This window comes from Aspergillus caelatus, assembly GCF_009193585.1.
Source record: "Aspergillus caelatus strain CBS 763.97 unplaced genomic scaffold BDV27scaffold_16, whole genome shotgun sequence".
Classification (NCBI taxonomy): Eukaryota; Fungi; Ascomycota; class Eurotiomycetes; order Eurotiales; family Aspergillaceae; genus Aspergillus; species Aspergillus caelatus.
Genome location: NW_022475279.1, coordinates 55,321 through 75,465, shown reverse-complemented (window position 1 = coordinate 75,465; position 20,145 = coordinate 55,321). Strand labels below are relative to the sequence as shown.

Here is a 20,145-nt window from a genome sequence, read left to right as displayed (position 1 = left end):
TACTAGCCAAGCCATATTTCATAGCTTTAGTGCGAAACAATGATCACATACGACCATAGGGTGTGGAGAACAGGGCTTCCCGTCCGCTCAGCCGTACTTAAGCCACACGCCGGGAGGTTAGTAGTTGGGTGGGTGACCACCAGCGAATCCCTCCTGTTGTATGTTTTTATTTTTTTATTTTTTGAATTCGTTGTTTTAGTGCCCTTGCCGCTTTACTCTTCAGCCCTTTCAGGCTCCTTCACCTGAACGCCCTCTATTCTTCACCCGATCGCTCTGTATACCCTTCTTCCCGCTCGTCCTGGCCCCCAATTTGCTTTTCCTTGGTACCTGAACTGAACCTGATGCGAGCTGATCAGGGAAAATAGATTCACCATTGCCGTTACAACCAACCATCTGGTCTGGTCTTGGTTATCTCCTCGAAGATTCTGACCAACGAAGAGGTGCAGAAAAGAGTGGCTCGCTTCGATGCAAACAAGCATAATTCCAAGAGCTCTCCCGTAGCCGAACTTATGAGGTATTTCGCCACTTAAAAGTAAATTGAATTGGCTATCATTTTATTCTCCACGATGGACCACTACTGTGGAGGGCCTGGGGCATCATATCCGTGGAAAGGATCCACGCCCACGGGCTTATTGGCCAGAAATTGATCAATATTTCTTGTGGTAGATGTCCACTGGAAAATGCCTAGAGAAAAGAGGCGTGATCTGCCTTGCAGTGGAGAAAAAGGTGATGGAACTCTTCGTGTGGCGGATGAGAGATATTGTTACAAGCCAAAAGGAAACGGTGGAAATCCTGTGCATTAAACGAAGGTATCAAGACTGGGGAAGGGAAAGGAAGAGAAAACTGTCTGTTGTGGGATGTTTAATATGTCCCACGATAAGCCTCGTCTTCTGTTATCATCCCCTTCGGCCCTGTTTATTCCCATCGTCGAGTCGGTCTTCCTATGTACGTCCAGGTCGTCACCGTCAGAACGTTATCTTACCCGTTGTATCCTCCCGCCTCCAAAATGAGTGCTTGATCTTAACCAGTTCTCTTGAATGAACCGTTTTAAACTACTGCTGAGGCGCTAGACATTATATCTAGTGAATGGCGTGGCTAATATGTTGATCTTATTCATCTCGTCGAAGTTCCAAGGTCAATGTAGGATGTATTAATGGGCTGGAAATATATTTCTATTGTAAATATTGCCCTATTCTGCTTAGTCTGTCTTCGACCCTATAATGCCTATTAGCAAGTAATTATCATTTAATGGGAACGCTCCTAGAATAGTAGATATCGTAATGCTTGGTTATATTTCAGGTCAGCTTTAAGAGGCGCTGTTAGCGGTGTTCTATGCGCAACGCACATATCTCAGCATCACACGCTGATATGTAAAATCAGTGGTATTTGTAAGTAACTATGGGCTAAGATATCGGCCAGTGTCACCGGAATTTTGATAGAGACTAAGCGTTGAAGTATGGCCTGTATGAGAAATAACAAATTAACCTCACTAGCGTAGATAGAAATGCGGTCTTTTGTGCAGCAGTAATACATCGTACCTACATACCTTTCGATGTTTAATAAGCGGTGCATTCATTCGGTGTTGATAAACATTAACAAAATCAACGTGTGTGCATTGACCATAGAAGTAAGCGGTTGTTATCGTGATAAGACGATATTATCATTATCTGAGTTGGAGAAGATGTAATGGTTTGGAAAGCAAATCGTACGCACCAACACGTGAAAGGACGGTTTGAAGCCGCTCTTTGTATTCTTCAGGATGTGAAAATATTATCTCTTATGAGATACTGACTAGTGGTTACTCGGTTTCATGTCAACAGGCTGGTTTAGAGTAAATCAGTCATTAATGACCGTGGCCTGTATTCTAAATTCAATCAGAGCCTCTATGAGATGGTTGCGCACGATGGTAAAAGCAGAGAATAGACCCGAGTACTTGCTGCTTGACGGAGAAAGTCTTATAGAATGATAACCTTAGACAATAATGACTATTAGTCACAAAACAGACACAATCCTTGAAGGGCCTAATTAGCTGGGTATGGGTATGAGAGCTTGCCTAGCAGGCTGACTGGACACAGTCTCTACCTTAAGGACTTCGACGTTGTGTCACAATCAAACCTCGATCTAGCGAGCTCTAATTATGGTATAGGGCCACCAGATCATTGCTTACGGTCCACAGTCTGCATTACTGTGTCAATCAAAGGAAGAGACTTTCTTATACTGTGACACTCGGAAACTACATGTAGATAGAGTGGTTGTTTTGAGCGGTCTGATTGGCAGAGACACAAGGACATTAAGGCGGGCACTTCAGCTCAGCACTGCTCCCTTCTCTCTTCTCTCCAGTCTCAGCATTCGCTGCGGAATGCACTCTTTTATCGAAGATTTGGCTCGTGTCACAGTAAAGTGGACACTTAGGAAGTGTGTAAAGCACGCTTCACTCAAGGGATATCTTAGTTTAAATAGACAACTTCAATATTACTCAATAGCTAGCATACGCAATCGCGGGCTTATGCCATTCCCTCCAGATCCTAGCCCTCATTTCACAGTGTGGGCATACGCACTGGAAGAGACTATAGATGGATCATCGCTCGGTGCTTACACACGCGGTCAGTTCGGACAAGACTTTCGTCTAACATATTTCCGGGCTTACCTTGTCCTGTACATCTAGAGTGATCGTGGCACAGGCCTCTTCCACAAACCGCATCGCATGTTCTTCCTAAGTGACAGTTGGATACCCAAAGTCATAGCAGTCAAAGATGCCTCTTGGTAGCTCCATTCTAAAACATAAAAAGCAGATCTCTGCCAGGACCAAATAGGCTTCGACAGTACGGAAAATTTTGAAGGAAACAGACTTGAATCATCACAATAGCAGCAACTCATAAGCCGTGTTGCCGGAGGATGACAAGATGTCTCTATTGTTCCACGAGGAATAATCGAGTAGTGACGAGCTGCGAACCCAAGGTTGTCCTCTCTCGTATGGGTGGGGCCAGGTGAACTTACCGCGCAAATTAGGTTTAGGATATAGACGTTTAGGCTTGGTTACGGAGGATCATAGCGGCCACTCCGCAACAACGGCTCTTCTTACTAAGTCCACCTACCGCCTAGTAATATATTGTATTACTAACTCTCTTAATATAGAATATTCTATAAAATAGACTTAAAATATAGATATTTTATATAGCTCCTTATATAAATTACTGATAAAAGTATAGTTTCTAATAATTTATAAATAGAAATATTAAATAGATAAATATAAGTATAATATAGATGTATTGTATATTATAAGAAAGTTCCCGTTAATTTACCGCCTTTTGATAAAGGTAAATTTAGGGCCACTATGCCTAAATTTTAGGGGTGAAGTTGCCTAGGTTTTAGGGGCCACAGTGTCTAGGCTAGATTTCTACCGTGTCTACAGTCAGGGGCTATTGTATGTAAAATTAATTGTAGTTCTAATATACTCTATTACACATGTAATATGCAGTTATTTCCCAGTAATCTTCTCTTTTAAAAAGTAGATTTTATATAGAAATGTATATAATATATAGATTTTCTAGTAGTTACACTGGCTTCCTAGGTATAAGTACAGAAAAATTAAATACTTAGAATTATTATAGGATTTCTGCTGGCAGAAATCGATAAGAACCCGTTGTTGCGGAGTAGCCGCTATGATCCTCCGTACTTGGTGGAGGTGCGCCATGATCGCGCCCGCCAAATATGGGGCCAGCAACACTATTTACCGTACCTTCAACTTCAATTCCAAGATAACATTTTCCACCACTCAACTCTTACTTCTCGATACTTGTATACTCCAGATTATCACTAAGCCATGGCAACTTCTATCCGGCTATCACCGCAAGTTCAGCAGATCCAAAGAAGTTCACCCTATACCGATATCTTTACAAATGCTCCGGTCGCTTCCTTTTGCTCGCAAGAAAACATACAGTACCGCGACCTAACACTCTCTCATGCTCATCCTGATGTCAACCGATGGCAAAATCCCGGAAGTTGGGGTGCACGACATAGTAACGACACAGCCCCATTCACGCTGTGGGACGCAGGGAATCGCAAATTCCGTACGCCAAATCGCAAGGAATTGCAGTGGATTTACAAGAAATTCGGCGATGGTAACTTCGGCCAGTCGGGTTGGTTTATGTGGATCGAGACTTCCAGTCCCCCTCGACCAATCCCTCTGACTCTCGCATGTATGCCGGTCATATTTGTTGGAACCGGGACATGTCCCACCGAAGCTATTCCCGAAACCCGTTATCCGAATCCGCGAATCGAGGACCCGTGTCCGACCCTAGCCTGGCCCAAGATGGCATTTCCGACAAAGGAACAGAATATCACTCTCCTCACAGCTCTGGAGCCCTTTGCAAATATACGAGCAATTTTGTATCTGCCGAATTGGACCATCGTGGAGCTACGCTATGGCGATGGCCGAATCTATGAGCCGCAATCATTACCTGGAATTGTTGCAGGTCGCACTACATTATACCACCACGCAGAGGGACCATTCTACCATAAAATGCGAAGCCAGACGCGAGCTCGTTTCATTGACCCTGCTCAGTATATGAACAGCCTGGATTCCCTACCTCAAGACGATTCTAACTATCTTCGGCGGGTATGCCTAACGCCAGGGTGCAGAGTCGAGAGTGGCTTGAGTTCTCCAGGCTCCCGTTATGGGTCAGTGGATTCTGCGACAACATTAGGAGTGAAACTTCGTAATGTGCGTGGGGAGGAGGTGGTCACGGTCGCGCACCACGGATTCCTGCTCTCTAATGAAGTACATCATCCAAGGATTGGCGAAGACATGATTGGCACAGTTTCAGATACGCGCCCAGAATTGGATATTGCGTTCGTTAAGCTGACCCCTGCGGCCTCAGCAAGCTTCACCAATGAATGCAACTTCCAAGCAGAGCCGCCACGGAGCCTTATGCCGGGTGACATGATAGAGGCGGGTTCATGGAGTGAGGTGGATGGTATGAGCTCTGGCCTAGTGAGCCTGATGGTATATGGCAAGTATTTCACGGCGCCAGTCCGTCCTGACGGCTATCCCGCAATTCCCTTCGAGCGATGGAAAGCGTTATCGGTCAATGCCGTATTTGGGGCAATCAACTCCACGATATCAGACGGGATTTGTGGGGCACCAATCGTCGAGTGCGAAAGTGGCGGAGTTACTGGCTTCTTCCACCTCTCCGATGGAACCAACTGCCTTAGCGTTCACCTGGATGATCTGATAGCGGAGGGATGGCAAGTGGCTTAGACCAGATCTATGGCTAGGTGCCCTGATTAACTGAAATTGTGTTACCCTAGGTCAGAAATAGACTCCTGAATCTATAAGATGCGTGTGCTACTTCCAACTCTAAATAGAGAATGCCAGCAAGCAAAATCACTCCCCCCAACTGAATTGCGGCTGGGCTCTGGTCCTTTCCTTTAAGTTGTGGTGTCATTTCACCCCGTCTTGTTGGTCGGATAGATGGGTAGAATTTCGTAACAAACACACCAGAAAATTGGGACGTTGAAAGAAGGATACTCGCTCTCGTTGGGCCTCCACTTCTACCTTAAAATTTTCCCGACACCCCCACCCAAGGCCCATGATTACCTGTAAAAATTCACTTAGCATGACCAATATTGCCGCGAGTTGCACATAGAACATCCATAATCCCTTTCACGGACAGCTTGTTTTTAAACTTCCTCGCCGCAACTTATAGCTCTAAATCAGCTCCGTTTACAAATAATCGACCCGATACCCCCCTCTCGGCGCCCGGGAAAGGTAGTAGCGGGTTGTACGTGTAGGATAGCGTTTTGCTCTCTCTTTGAATATGTTACTGTACTACTTTTTTGAATTGGATGTTGAAGGAGCGGAGCGCTTCCGTCTCCGTTATAGGTACAAAGGCACATCTTGGGGCAGGCCGTCACCCCTTTGGGTGAAGGACACCCCAGCTTTTACGGTTTGGGGGTATTTTGGACATGTTATTGCTACAATATCTCTACATATGGCATATTCACTCCCCAACTCAATGAAAGCATGGACGTTCACTCACGCAGGCTCTGCTGAACGAGTCCTGCAACTATCCCAACAGCAACCCATTTCCACCTTGAGCACCAACACTGATGTACTCATCCGCATAACACACGTGTCCCTACACCCCGGCACAACCATAATGATGAACTTCGTCCCATTCATCTTCCGAGCCAAGCCTTGCATTGCAGAAACAGACTTCTCTGGACTGATCATCTCAACCGGCAAAGAAGTTCCAGTTGCCCCCAGCCCAGACAATGAGCACCGATACTTCCCGCCCGGAACGCCCGTCTTTGGGTCCATTCCTGTCGGGCAACATCTAAAAGGTGCCGGGGCCTTAGCAGAATATCTCGTCGTGGACGTGAATTGCATAGCTCGCAAACCAGCCAATATTTCATTCGCACAGTCTGCGGCATTACCCGTTTCGGGCACAACTGCTCTAACCCTCATAGATGCAGCGGATATCCAACCCGGTGGTCGGGTGCTCATTAATGCTCCTTGCGGGGGAATCGGACACCTTGTTACGCAGCTTGTTTCTCATGCTATCGCTGAGGAGGGGCGCATTGTAGGTAAGTGCTCTGCTGCTTCTTTTGATGTGGCGAAAACGCTCGGTTGCAATGATGTCGTGTCGTACAACAATTCGGGTGACATGTCTATCACTACTGCCACAGAGGTATATGGAGAAGAGCCATTCGACAAGATCATCGATGCCCTTGGATCTCAAGATCTGTGGTATTCATCGCCTGCAATTTTGAAACCTGGCGTGGATCACATGTATACATCGGTTGGACCGGTGCTCGAATCCTATACTTATTTGGGCATGCTTGCATGCCTGCTAAAAATGGGTATGAATAGATTTCTGCCTGTCTGGGCAGGCGGGATAGATCGGGGGTATAGACAGGTTACAGCTATAGTTAGTACGGCCAAACTTGAAAGGCTAAGAAAGCTATGTGAGGCGGGTGAATTGGGTGTCTTGATCGGAGTTACATGGCCGTTTGAGGATGCTGTTCAGGTAGGTCATGACCTTTACAAGACATATTGTCGGACTAAGGTGGAAAATAGGCATTTCGTGTTATGGCTAGCAAGCATGCAAGGGGGAAACTGGTGATCTGTGTCGCGGAGCCGTCCATTTAACCAGTGCATGCAGCTTCAGTATATTTACGTACAGATAGCTCACGTTTTCCATTTATCAAACGTCCTCAGACAACTCCTGAAGTGCAACTCCGTAGTTCGCTTATGGACCAAACCAGACATTTTTCTCACGACCAACCCCATTATTGAACCTCATGCTGTGCCAAAACTGATAAAACTCACTCCCTTGCCGGGCCATGTCCGAAACCATTGAGCTGGGGTACTTACACCAACGGTCGCCTTTGCGACAGCGTCTAGAGGTATTGTAAGTCACGGCTCCAGGCTCAGAGTGAGCTCTTCACCCGAGTCACCGCTCAATGAGTAGATGTTATCAACTCCAGCGAGAGGAGGGAAGGAGGGGGGGGGGTTTCCTTTCCAGTGCCTTAGGGCAATGAGCGCATTGGCATATCCAATCCGACTAATCTCTCTTTGTGTAAAGTGAGCACTTCGAAATAAATCAGCAGCGGTGTGCTTGCTAAGTGTTTAAAATGATCTAGCTTCTTGAGGCTTTCGATGAACGCTGCAACAGCCTAGGCCTGATCTAGTGCATATGCAAAGGTTGCGTATTTGGTGCACCTGAAGGCCTTTACTCTGGTTAAACCCCTCCTCAGTCAGTTACAACGGTCTTATATTGCACTTTCCTAATCTCATTCAGTCAAAGCACTCTCCAAAAGCCAAAATCATCCGTTGTTTCTCTGTCCAGGTAGGATTACGCAAACATCGGAGACACCTGCGTCAGCCCAGACGAGTGGAGAGGCATTTGTGGAGATGGGCTCCGAAGCACATATGGACGAGGACGTGACCTGTGTGCGTGAGCTGGACAAATCTTGGTAATATAGCTAGTAAGGCAACCACCGGTTGTTGGGGAGGGTGTTCTGCACAGCGAAGCTCATGGCAGCCAAGTACGTGTCTAGCCGGAAGATACCGACTTGGAATGATATCACCATTCGAATTATGATCCGAGTGTGGAAGGCCTTAGCAACTCGACTATCTCGATTATTGAATATTGATTACATATGTGCGGAGACATTAGGTACACTCTGTAGGGTAGAATGGGAATTTTATCTCATGATGATCCACGGTAGCTCATTTGGCAGGTGGAGAAGACTGGGCAGCGGGGTAACTTAAAGCATATTTCAATGGGGTCAAGAGATGGTCGAGGTCAAACACGCTGTGGATTCTTGTTACAAAGCCGTTAATATTAGGCCTTTGCAACTTTATTGTACAAGTAAATTGAGGGGTACGATTAAATCACGGAACATAGAGGACAGATTTGGTCCGTCAGTCCGTTCCGATTCGTACCTATCCCCGCTCCCCATCATCGCTTTTTACATGCGCCTGTGCCTTGAATAGTTCAATATGTACAAAAGATTCTGATAACCAAAGCTCTTTAATGCTAGATCTACGTTGCTCTACTAGTGGTATTTAATTTGGGAACTATATTGAGCCGAGGCAAAAATGTCAGTAGAGGGGAAAGATCCTACAGAGTTATTCTAGGATAATAATTCCGCTAGCTGGTATAGAAAACCCCAAGATTTGGTTTCATATCAATTTTGGGCACCAATGGCGAGAAAAGCCAGGGTGAGCTCCGGAGAGCGGAGATATGAAATGAATATGCAAAGTTTGAGTATGGGTAAAGAGGTGTTGATTTCTGAAGCTGTATACGTAGCCACAAATGTACCGTACCTTGGTAGCCGTGTTGGCAGTTCGAATAGCACCATGATATGCCGGAGTAGAGTGAGAGATTTGTTAGGCAACAATAACTTATAGAACTATCTGGTATTCCTACTATCGATATATGGTCTTTCGGTAGCGGAGATTACGGCTTTCGATAAGAACCTTATGACTGATGCCAGGTGTGTTAAAGGAGCTTGCTTCGATAGTATAGATATCTATACAACTGACGACGAGAGTTGTATCTAATTTCTCTCGTCAATCTTTGATAAGCGGAAGGACTGGTACAGGGGGTCCCAAGTAAACTTTCCACAGCTACTCTTTGAGATTATCAACAGGGCCCGTTAAATGTGCTCCCAAATGGTCATTCCGGGCAGTGTATACGTGCTCGATCTGGATTGATGGCCTGTGTTTGGTCATATAGTCCTTAAGTGACCAACGACGCATCGCTACATTTTGTTTCAGTAGGACATAGGATGCTTATGGCAGGGTGGCACTGACAGAACTTAAATTGTGCGGGAATTACGAAGGTTGAACGGTAGAAAGTACCAGGAACCTACGACGCCACAAGGCCACGCCTAGGTCCCGCCCAGTGTGCCATACATGATTAGTCTACTCTAAACCCAAGATAATGTATCGGATGACTATAATAAGCTTAAGTTTCGGGATCCTGTCAATATCCGCTATCTTCTCGCAGGGATCATTTATCCCAATCAGGTAATGGCTTTTCGTAGTGTTCGGATTAGAGAGGCGAAAACAGACTCTCGACGGGTGATTTTGCCAGTAGCCTCAAGTAGGATGGTTGTTTATCGCGCATCGAGAGTTATGAGTAACTCCACTGGGTCTGTTATCCTAATCCGGGGCTTTACTGGGCGTGTAGGTAGTTTGTTGAAAGCTTGAGGCGAATAGATAGGATTTAGGTTATCTCCTATCTCTGATATATATATATATATATTCTGGGACATGGCTTATAATATGTCTTTATTTTGACTTTCACAGTAGAAACTATAACAGCTTCTAAGTTAAAGATAACCAAGAAGCTATATATATAATATTAGTATATTTATTTCTCGATAGGTCTTTGTGAAATGGGTAGATAATATAGTTTGGAATAAACCAATTGGTGTTGCAGTCTTCACTGATACTGTGAGCCAAAAGCATTGATTTCTCTTCTTTTATAAGTTGTATATAAATTTATGCAAGTAAAACACTAGTACATACGACCATAGGGTGTGGAAAACAGGGCTTCCCGTCCGCTCAGCCGTACTTAAGCCACACGCCGGAAGGTTAGTAGTTGGGTGGGTGACCACCAGCGAATCCCTTCTGTTGTATGTTTTTCTTTTTCTTTTTTTTGCCTTTTGCTTTCTTCCCCACACCTTCGTATTGTTAGTGTCCATTACCACTAAATCAACCACAATCCTATTGGACAACATAATATGGGTCCATATTTCAACTTCCCAAAAATTACGTTGCTTTCTTAGTGTCCAACCACAAAAGTGTCTGTATCCAGTTTACCGGCCCCTGGCACGGGTTACCTTTCTCGGGTTAATTATACTACCAGGAACTCCGTCTTTTGCCGCAATTTAATAAATTAAAAGTCTGAGAGAGGAAGCCCCATCCCTATTACCTATTACCTATTCTCTCTCAGTAGCGTGTGTGTAGGGATAGATACAGGCGAGTATCACCTACCCGAGGCTATTTGGCCTGTCGAAGGTAGGATAGAAATCTTTTATCATAATATTGCCATTGGCTGGGTCCCTTTGGCGGTTCAAGATAACCAGCAGTAATTCTTTGTTAGACGCTAACCCTCGAACTTTGGATCGTTCGGCTCTCAGACACGATAAGTGGCTTGGCCACCGGGCAGTCAACGGCTTTGACTGGCTAGGCTACGGTTGCCGTATATTATTGCGCATGCTGGGCGTTCACGGATCCCTGGCTCATTGTAGGGGTGTGACCAGTTACTAGAATTGTGAACATTAGGTGTACGCCGAGATTGAAATGTAACATGCATCGCATGAGAGGGGAGGTCGTGGAGCGGTTGGGGGTGGTCGGCCTTAGGGCTTGGCTTGAGAGATCGGTCAATGGCCAAGATAACCTTCCTTAGATACGACCGGTAAACTGCATACGCAGCGTCATTGCTTAGCTGCAGGACCCGGAAAAATAAAAATAAAAATAAAACAAAATAAAATAAAAAGAGGCCTGCCTAGCGTCGTGTTAAGATTAAATATCGCAGCATCGCCCACCCTGTGGACAAGAATTCTTCTTCTGTACGACACCAGTTGGATAGGGCACGCCGTGAGAGTGTCAAGTCAACTTCCCTTTCTTTGTTGCTCTCATACAGCATTTATTATGCTCTCCCTCCCTCTTGTCTCATCGCAATCAAATACCCTATGCCAATTCTCTTTCCTGCTTCTATCTTATCTCTTTTTTCTTATCTTTTGAGCTAATCTGCCCGGGTTTCGCTCCGAGTACTTTTTAAAACTTCACATCTTCCACTCTCTATTGGCATTGCAACCGCCAATATGGGGCTGAATGAGGAGAAAACCACCCAGCTTGAACCTTCCACCTCGGGAGAGGGCGGTAGTATTCATGTCGGGGAGAGCATGGGAACCCTGCATCGCCGGCTCGGTAACCGTCAAATCCAGCTCATCGCTGCCGGTGGCTCGATCGGCACGGCCCTGTTCATTAGCATTGGCGGCGGCCTCGCCAAGGGTGGCCCTGGCAGCCTGTTTATTGCTTACACACTTTATTCTTGCATCCTTGGACTGGTGAATAACTCGATCGCCGAAATGAATACGTATATGCCGGTGTCCGGAGGCTTTATCCGTCTTGCTGGCTACTGGGTGGATGATGCTCTTGGATTCCTTGCCGGTTGGAATTTCTTCTTCTATGAAGCTTTCCTGATTCCATTTGAGATCACGGCACTCAGTATGGTCATGTCCTTCTGGAACCCAAGTGTGACGGAACCTGGCCCTACGGCAGGAATCTGTGCCGCTGTTATTATTTGCTACGCGTAAGGATATCTGATCTAGCCTTTTGATGGACTACCACACCACAACGAGTGGGGTCTTTGTTGAAATTGTAAACTGACAGACGAATCTATATAGCTCTCTGAACATCCTTGCGGTCAAATTCTACGGAGAGGCAGAATTCTGGCTATCCGGAGGCAAGCTGGTTCTGATTTTTATCCTCTTCGCCTTTACCTTTGTTACAATGGTCGGCGGTAATCCCCAGCACGACGCCTATGGGTTTCGCCACTTCAATAACCCTGGTCCATTCGCTGAGTTTCATACCAAGGGCGATCTGGGTCGTTTTGAAGGGTTTCTTGCCGCTCTCTGGAGCGCGAGCTTCTGTGTCGTCGGTCCTGAGTACATCTCTATGGTGTCCGCCGAGGCTCAGCGCCCAAGCGTTTACATCAAATCGGCCTTTAAGACTGTTTATTATCGATTCTGTATCTTCTTTGTTATCGGCTCACTCGCTGTGGGGATTGTGGTCGCCTACAATGACCCGGCTCTTGTCAATATCTACTTTGGTGATGGTGACAGCAGCACAGCAGCAGCCTCGCCGTACGTGATTGCCATGGAGAATCTCGGCATCAGTGTGCTTCCGCACATCGTCAACGCCTTGATCTTCACCTCCATCTTTTCCGCCGGCAATACGTATACCTATTGCGCAACGCGATCCCTCTACAGTTTGGCTGTGGAGGGCCGCGCTCCTCGTATCTTACGCTACTGCAACAAATCCGGCGTGCCGATTTATTGCTTCTGTGTCGTGATGCTTTTCCCCTTCCTCTCCTTCCTCCAGGTCGGGAGTGGCTCCGCGCAGGCCATTACCTGGTTCGTCAATCTCGTCACCGGTGGTGGCCTGATCAATTATTTCATTATGTCCGTCACCTTCATCAACTACTACAGGGCCTGCAAGGCCCAAGGCGTTGACCGCAAGAAGATGCCCTACTGTGGTTGGTTCCAGCCCTATGGCGCCTACATCGCCGTAACGGTTCACACCCTCGTGATCATCTTCTACGGATACAGCTCCTTCACCCCATGGAGCGTGTCCAACTTCTTCTCCAACTACACGATGCAGTTGGTAGCACCCTGCCTGTTTATCTTCTGGAAGGTCGTCAAGAAGACTCGTTATGTCCGACCCCACGAGGTAGACCTCGTCTGGGAGCGACCGGAGATCGACGCCTATGAGAATAGCATAACCACCCCACCAGTGGGCTTCTGGTCCGAGATGATCGGCTTAGTTGGTATTGGACGGAAGAAGAACAGAGTTGACCCCGAGCGCGACAACTAAGTGGATGGTTATGTCATTCACACCACCAGTGGCCCTATCTAACCCTTTCGATTGCGACACATTGCGACCCTTGCGCCCCTATTGCTAACGAAAAGATACCCCCCCCCCCCTCTACGAACCATATCGGCCCTCCCCCGGAAGAGAACCAGTACACTTTGCCCTGAATGCAGCATCAGCCCCCGATTTCCAAACCCACCCCCCTGCGACAAGGAATACTACGCCAATCTAGATGTACGACAAGCCCACAGATTCAGTAAGCCGGTGTCGACCAATATTTCCAGTATGCTAACGCCCATGCCCACGTTGATGCCCTACGTCTATGCCCACACCCGTGCGAAAACGCGACCAGCGACAAATGGTGCCCGTATACGAAGGAAAGCCCTATCTACAGAAAGTACCTAGATATATAAAGAATTCACGCATGTGTATTTTAACATTTCTGCCTTGGAGCAATTTTTACCGAAAATTTTTTAGGTACTCTCTCAGTGAGCCCATTGCGACAAAGAACTCCAACCATCGGTTTCCCAAATGCAACAAATGAAGGAAAAAGAAAAGAAGAAAAAAGAAAAAAGCAAAAAAAAAAAAGGAAAGGCCAACGGGGGTCGAAGACTGTGAAATTGAGATACACAAACATACGCAAACACAGCCCACCACTGGTTATACCAAGAACAGTCTAGCCATTCTCATGGCACGGGTCGAGCGACGCCAAACCCGGAGGAATATCTTTGTTCCGTGTCAGCTGGCGTGCCCTAAGTTCTCCCCCAAACGCGTCAAGATTGCTCGCTCGATTGGTCCGACATGCCAATGTGTCACACCACCATCCATGGCTCTTTGACATCGGAGGTTTGCCTAGAGTTTGAGTGGCAATATTACCTAAAAAGAAACGCTGCTCAGCTCATGTCAGTGGTCACAAAGGGGAGTCCAAGACACGTGGAAGTAGTTGCGTTTCATACTTTCACACTAACTGTCACCCTGTCGTATGTAATTTTCCTTTGCCCTAAACCTGCTTTTATTACCCGTTTTCCCGCGTGGAGGTTGCCCCATGTGGCGCCAATTTAAGTCTTGCTTGGCTGAACTCTACTCCCCACCCTGACCCTACTTGACCTTGACCTGTCTTTCTCCCTTCCCTCTCCATACAACCGGTTACGCCTTCACTTACTGATATGCAGAGAACCCACCAACTAGGACTGTCCCTACTAAAACCCAGTGCTCAGCACACCAAAAACTAACGCCCAACTATCTACACACGAACCAAAACGAACCCAAGAACCTAAAAACCCAAAATGAGCGAATCCCTCATCCCAATAATCTGTCTTCACGACATCCCACCTCAAGTACGGAATAAAACCCACCAAATGAATCTCCTACAAATTATCTCACAGCTTATAATCCGAACTAAACAAACCCCAGATCCTCACCTCAATTCTCACAAAAGCCTACGCGCAAGCTATCGATATAAACTCACCCCCAACGCTCCTACTCATAGAAAACACCGGAGACGCGCCATGTAGATACACCCATGACGATGTGACGTATCCTCCTGTTGATCCTTCATTTAAATCACCCTTTCTGGGGTGGGAGGTGGATGAGGCAGTTCGGTTTTTGCGTGAGTATGCGACGGGGACTGTTGTGGATGAGTTTGTGTTTCTTGTTGGGGATTGGAGGACCCTGGAGGATGAATCGCTTTTGTTAGTGAATCGTCTTGGGGATGGGGAGTTGGTGGAGCTTGTTAGAGTTGCTGCGGAGTTTGTTAATACTAAAGCTGTGGCTGTGGCTGTTGCTACGACTGATGTGGGGGAGTTACGGGGCTTGGTTGATGGGGATGGAGTGTTTAGAGGTGGGTGTGGTAATAGGAAGAACTCATTGCTGAGAAAGGGGAGTGAGGCGCCGAGGAAACAGCTGTAGAAGCTCTTGTGGTAGGGAAATGAATGGTCTGGATCGAGACTGCTGTCGATGATGTGAGGCTCAGCCAGGCTAGAGACCGGTTGAGTTCTCCATAACTATGTGGGGGATGGCTTTCGGTACGTTTGATTAAAGTATGGCACGCTAACAGGTGTTTCCTAGATGGGGCATATGGCTGATATGATTATGGCATGTATGATTCCTGTTTGGGAATTCGTATGCGAAACCTCGTCTGATGCGCTCGGCACAATCTGACGAATGCGATATCAAGGTAACAAACTTGCTGAATGTACAAGGGATAGAGTGGTGGGAATTGGACGTTTGCGATGTCAAGCGGACGGTGCTATCTTCTTCTAACGGCTAAACGGAAGAATCGACATTTTATCCATGACCGAGATACAGTTTCGTGCCTGAAGTTCTACATTGAACTCAGGAATGAAAATACCTCCCGAGGTGTATCCCTGCATAGGGTCAGCACCGACTGTAAGCTTTCGGGGAGTATCAGGTGAGCGGTACGAAGCTTTTGTCCGGAACTTTATACCAATATGACCCAAACTACGGGTCAACGAACAAGCGCAGGAGTAGAATTCTGCCTCAAGCAGAAGCATCAGTGGAAACATCCAGTGCAACGGTGGCCACCCACTACTTGAAATGGAACCCTTGACTTTATGCATGCTATCGCTAAGCAGACGTACCGTAGACTTCTCCGATCGACTTGGCTAGCTCTAATCGCGTGGGTTATCATTCAATAACTCCTTATCTATTTTGCCACCACATCAACAGGTTAGTTCTGCAGAACCCGAAGCAGAACACCTCAAGAGAATATGATTGTAAATATGATTATGATACGTTCTTGAGTCTTGACAGCGGATAAAACCATCCCAAATCCCAGGAGTGGAGCGTCCCAATGCCGAGTCAATTAGCGCTGACAGATCGTCAATCCTTCCTATATACGGCAATCAGCGTATGCGAGTATTGGACGCCAGTCATCCCATTCGTCAGAAACAGGCGAAAAAATTAATCCCCGCCAAGGCGCTTTGACCAAGAAGGTGTAGTGCTGATGTGGTTCGTAAGGTTGGTTCAGAACATGGCTATGATTGGTATTTGGCGAAGCTACTTATCCGACCATGCGGAGAAACGGATCCACTCAGCTCTTTGCGTGAATATGGGGATGTTCCATACATTTATGTTGGCACTAGGCAGACATGTCAGGGAGTGGACCCAGTTACCAACAGGTGATGATGACTACGTAATTCTCATATGATTGTAATCGGGTCCTCGTATAGGGCTTAATAGGTTCTTGGTGCTGGGGAGGCCACAATGTGGTTTGTTCATTTTCTCGATACGGTGATTCTGTAGTCAGTATCGATATGGATCATGATGTTAACAAACATTCAAGCCTGCAAGTGTATATAACTCAGTACATTATACAGAGTAGATTCAGTTAATCTCGGAATTTCCGAAGGGCTGGTGCAATCTGTTCCCACGTGGCGCTCTGCAGCCAGGGCCTGAAAATCAGGCCCTTACATTGTCTTCAGCCTCTAAGTGAGATTGTATGCCCTACCACCGCAGTGAAAGAATAGATATAGAATTATTGGCCTTTTCCCTGCACTTGAAATTTTATTCAATGTCTTTAGTACGCACTTCTAGACAGTATAGACATCAAGGCTCATGTCTCTTCCCACAATGACCAGCACGGGATTCTAACTGGGGAAAGCAATTGTGTGACCCTTTCGATCGGGGATCGCTTATCTTACGTTTATAAGATTTTATAGACTTTGAAGAATAAAGACCACAGCATATATTGTTGTTCCCTGAGATTACGCTGTACGCCGGTCTTCTCTAGAATGAAATTGAGCTGAGCCGCTCGCACCCCTGTCGAACTCAGCCCTAATGAAAGGACCATTACTCTAACAACAAGTCCCGATGAGCAACATCACCCACGAACCGGCAAAGAGCCGCCGTCAAAATAAAGGGCTCGCCTGTGAAGAATGTCGTTCACGTAAACTCAAGTGCGATATGAGCCAGCCGCAATGTGGCACCTGTCGCAACCTGGGTGTACCATGCGTTACGAATACGGCGCGGAGGCCGCGAGGCCCGAGGAAGGGTCATGTCAATATTCTTAGATCGCGCATCGGTGGGGTTTACTTGTGTGAGAAGTTGCTTAAGAGAACCTTTCGCTAATCTGATCACGCAAAGTACAGCATCGCTCGAGCGCCAGTTATATGAGAATTCCGAGGCCCAACCGGCCAGGCGAGAAAGCTCAACACCTACCCGGCAAGTATTGGAGGCAGATCAATCAGTAAATGTCGATATTGGCGACGTTGAACAAGGCAGCATCGTACATTCACAGGGCTCACCGGATAATTTCTTTTTAGACGCGCAGTCAATCGGACTGCCCAAATGGCCATCGGCAATCCCTTCATTGGAATTGGATAGCGAATGGTGCAAGCATATCGGACCCTTCCCGGAGTCTACATACATATCCCCAGCGCTAACCCCACCAAGCAATATACCCAAATCAGTGTCGTCTGCATGTCCAATCGACGCCAGCATAAGCCCACTAGAGCTGGGTTCCCAGGCAATGACTCCGCAGTTCCTGCCAATCCACCTACCCGTTCAGCTGTCAGCCCTAGAGCGCGCAGATCTGTGAGTGTTTCAATATATGTTAAACTTTCAGCGAAGCAGAAATCGACTAACTGTCGGCCATAGAGATGATCTTTTCTTCGATCGCGCTTACCCTTTCGCTCCCATCGTTCATCAGCAGCGGTACTATACACGGGCAACCCACGAGTCAGACGCAAGAGAGCCCTTTACCACCTTACAATATGCCATGCGAACACTATCAGCGTCAATGGGAAGTCAGTTCCAGGGCATCCTACCAGTCTTGTACACTCACACCTGCTGCTTATTGGATGTGTGGGAGCAAAACATGCCGAACGAGGCTCTTCCCATCGAGGTGGTCCAGGCGCGGCTGCTTCTAGTTCTCTACGAGATTCTAAAGAGCAATCCCAGCAAGGGGTGGATTAGCGCTGGTCGCTGCTTCCATCTAGTACATCTTATGAAACTTGATCAGATTGATAACCCGAATACTTGGCAGACATCCAGTCTTTCTTCGGTCGAGATCGAGGAGAGACGGAGGACATTCTGGACAGCCTATGCGCTCGATCGCTATGCGAACCTCGTCAACGGCTTGCCGCTGGCCATGAACGATCAAATGGCAAGTGGCAGCTCTATCGTCCAAAAAGGCAACCAAGTAGCTCACGAATTACTAACCTACATAGATCCTCACACGCCTACCCGCCCCGGAGACAGCATTCCAAAATCAAAAGACTGTTACGACCGAATATCTGGCCCCGGCCATGGCGAAAAAAAGCGATCAGCAGCTATCGCCCTACGCAAAATCCATCGTCATGCTCACTATCCTCGCGCGTTGCCTCTCACACAGAAACCAATGTAATGTGGAACGGATTCTAGACCCCACATCTCAGGAATGTATTGCACGCCATCGAGCACTTGACATCATATTGAGCCCAGAGATCCAGATGACATTGTCAAGCGCCGCCACCGACTTCGAGCCGTCCGATCCCACATTTATCTTTATCGACATGTTGGCGCAAGCCGCAGTTTTAGTTCTTTTCACTGCCCTAAATTCGGTGTCTGAAGCTGCAGAAATGTACCAGGACATGTATGGAAGCTTTGAGGCCAAGGCTTCCATGGCGATGGAAAGGGTCCTCAGCCAGGCACAAAAGTTGTCCCAGATGGGGTCCTTCAAGGCAAGACTAGTTCCTCAAGGGTATTTAAGCATTTCTGATTGAAATATTAGGTTCATCCATTCACACCGATCGCGCTATTCATCTGCGCCGAATTTTCTCGCTCATGCAAGGGGTTGAACCAAAAGTTCGCGACGCAGTTCAAGGCCATTTATGCTGCCCTGAGTCATATGGCGCCCGTTAATAATCTTGCCAGGATGCTTGAGCTTGAACTTCAGCGTAATTTGGAAATTTTGTCATCAGGTATAGGTTTCTGAGGCTATTCTGCATCAGTCTTTACTCTTAACGATATCATTTATTTGTACAAAATCTGCATTTCTAGCGCCTTCTCATCGGCCCCCAAGGGTGAAACCCCATAGCTTCAATAAATAGCATTAGCTAGAACATATGATCATGAATGTTATATTAGCAACAATAACTTTATACGTCACCAGTACGCACTTCACTTCACGACGTCGAATAGGGGCCTCGTATTACTGAACATCTCTAAAACGGTAGAATTGCCCGAGAGCTATCCCCGATGGCAAATATTGAGCATCATAAGCCACTATGAGTCAGCATAGGCAAACCCTAAGTAGTATGCAACTCTGACAGATACTCAGTGTAATTCTGATATTTGGTAGGCCTAAAGTGACATGTTGCTGACCAAAAGGAAACTCCGAATCCCTCGGCCGAGCCTTTATATCCGAGGTCGGGATATTTACTCCTTTCGGACATACCCATCTCCTACTTGTCGCTACATATAAACCCAGCCCTACTCTACATTCTTCTTACAATTCATCAGAACACATCGAGAACCCTCAGAGCAATCTCAATAATCAATTCTCATTGCTTCAAAACAATTTCACTTAAACAAAGCAAAATGACCCAAAAGACCGTTTTCCAGGGCGACGCAAAGTCTCAGTCCCATGTCTCAGTGGGCTCGTCTATCTACTCCGAGAAGCAAGGGTAAGTCAAGGGCTCCACATGGTTATATCTACAAGCTCTAACGGAAGATCTAGCTCGTCATGTACTGTGCATGGGCCCTCTCAGACTCCTCATCTGGATCATCAACTTCAACAGCCTCAAACCAAGGAGATCTTGCAAGCACTCACCGTGGCGCTCAATGACATTGCCGATGAGCGTCAGTGCACCAAATGTGCAGTGGAAACCGCCTCAGGCCTCTTGACGGGATATGTTCGTGAGGTGAAAGAGGCCAAGAAGAATGGCCAATATTCCAAGGAGGAGAAGAAGGCGCTCAAGAAAGAAATCAAGGGTTTGGCTAGAGGGGTAAAGAGGGATGTGAAAGCTTTGTGGTTGGAGGGGAAATAGGTATTGACTTGTAATTAGATGTGACGATTTTCTTATATT

The 20,145-nt window shown here is 46.8% G+C and overlaps 8 protein-coding genes across 8 annotated transcripts; all 8 read left to right on the top strand.

Annotated features, from left to right (window-relative positions):
* Positions 1-169: 169 nt before the first annotated feature.
* BDV27DRAFT_121489 (uncharacterized protein) lies at positions 170-1,066 on the top strand (the record flags this gene model as incomplete). The annotated part of the gene is made up of 1 exon (XM_032065376.1): positions 170-1,066. A coding segment is annotated over exon 1 (371 nt), but the record flags the coding sequence as incomplete, so codon positions are not given.
* Positions 1,067-3,787: 2,721 nt separating this feature from the next.
* On the top strand, positions 3,788-5,335 carry BDV27DRAFT_166583 (uncharacterized protein). Its single transcript, XM_032074229.1, has one exon. The coding sequence runs from the start codon at positions 3,824-3,826 to the stop codon at positions 5,258-5,260; it is 1,437 nt and encodes a 478-aa protein (XP_031932072.1). The 5' UTR covers positions 3,788-3,823; the 3' UTR covers positions 5,261-5,335.
* A 658-nt stretch (positions 5,336-5,993) lies between these two features.
* Positions 5,994-7,153, top strand: BDV27DRAFT_141528 (NAD(P)-dependent alcohol dehydrogenase; the record flags this gene model as incomplete). Its single annotated transcript, XM_032069832.1, has 2 exons — positions 5,994-7,031; positions 7,082-7,153. The coding sequence occupies 2 exons, from the start codon at positions 5,994-5,996 to the stop codon at positions 7,151-7,153; spliced, it is 1,110 nt and encodes a 369-aa protein (XP_031932071.1).
* A 3,941-nt stretch (positions 7,154-11,094) lies between these two features.
* Positions 11,095-13,230, top strand: BDV27DRAFT_121486 (amino acid permease/ SLC12A domain-containing protein). Its single transcript, XM_032065375.1, has 2 exons — positions 11,095-11,837; positions 11,932-13,230. The coding sequence occupies exons 1-2, from the start codon at positions 11,347-11,349 to the stop codon at positions 13,118-13,120; spliced, it is 1,680 nt and encodes a 559-aa protein (XP_031932070.1). The 5' UTR covers positions 11,095-11,346; the 3' UTR covers positions 13,121-13,230.
* A 559-nt stretch (positions 13,231-13,789) lies between these two features.
* On the top strand, positions 13,790-14,291 carry BDV27DRAFT_24412 (uncharacterized protein). Its single transcript, XM_032076115.1, has one exon. It carries the CDS (start codon positions 13,919-13,921, stop codon positions 14,177-14,179), a length of 261 nt encoding a protein of 86 aa, XP_031932069.1. The 5' UTR covers positions 13,790-13,918; the 3' UTR covers positions 14,180-14,291.
* Positions 14,078-15,200, top strand: BDV27DRAFT_24397 (uncharacterized protein). The gene is made up of 3 exons (XM_032076113.1): positions 14,078-14,097; positions 14,306-14,454; positions 14,531-15,200. Exons 2-3 carry the CDS (start codon positions 14,404-14,406, stop codon positions 15,023-15,025), a joined length of 546 nt encoding a protein of 181 aa, XP_031932068.1. The 5' UTR covers positions 14,078-14,097; positions 14,306-14,403; the 3' UTR covers positions 15,026-15,200.
* Positions 15,201-16,342: 1,142 nt separating this feature from the next.
* On the top strand, positions 16,343-19,189 carry BDV27DRAFT_166579 (uncharacterized protein; the record flags this gene model as incomplete). Its single annotated transcript, XM_032074228.1, has 6 exons — positions 16,343-16,347; positions 16,954-17,159; positions 17,194-17,467; positions 17,515-17,671; positions 17,703-18,246; positions 18,338-19,189. 6 exons carry the CDS (start codon positions 16,343-16,345, stop codon positions 18,838-18,840), a joined length of 1,689 nt encoding a protein of 562 aa, XP_031932067.1. The 3' UTR covers positions 18,841-19,189.
* A 468-nt stretch (positions 19,190-19,657) lies between these two features.
* BDV27DRAFT_153443 (uncharacterized protein) lies at positions 19,658-20,106 on the top strand (the record flags this gene model as incomplete). Its single annotated transcript, XM_032071783.1, has 2 exons — positions 19,658-19,743; positions 19,797-20,106. The coding sequence occupies 2 exons, from the start codon at positions 19,658-19,660 to the stop codon at positions 20,104-20,106; spliced, it is 396 nt and encodes a 131-aa protein (XP_031932066.1).
* Positions 20,107-20,145: the final 39 nt, after the last annotated feature.

What these genes read in the sequence shown, in the direction of transcription:
- BDV27DRAFT_166583 (XM_032074229.1), top strand. Translation starts at nt 3,824, where the DNA reads ATGGCAACTTCTATCCGGCTATCACCGCAAGTTCAGCAGATCCAAAGA.
- BDV27DRAFT_24397 (XM_032076113.1), top strand. Translation starts at nt 14,404, where the DNA reads ATGAGCGAATCCCTCATCCCAATAATCTGTCTTCACGACATCCCACCT. An exon ending in TTCACGACATCCCACCTCAA is followed by an intron (nt 14,455 to 14,530) that starts GTACGGAATAAA and finishes AACAAACCCCAG; the next exon opens with ATCCTCACCTCAATTCTCAC.
- BDV27DRAFT_24412 (XM_032076115.1), top strand. Translation starts at nt 13,919, where the DNA reads ATGCCAATGTGTCACACCACCATCCATGGCTCTTTGACATCGGAGGTT.
- BDV27DRAFT_121486 (XM_032065375.1), top strand. Translation starts at nt 11,347, where the DNA reads ATGGGGCTGAATGAGGAGAAAACCACCCAGCTTGAACCTTCCACCTCG. An exon ending in GCTGTTATTATTTGCTACGC is followed by an intron (nt 11,838 to 11,931) that starts GTAAGGATATCT and finishes GAATCTATATAG; the next exon opens with CTCTCTGAACATCCTTGCGG.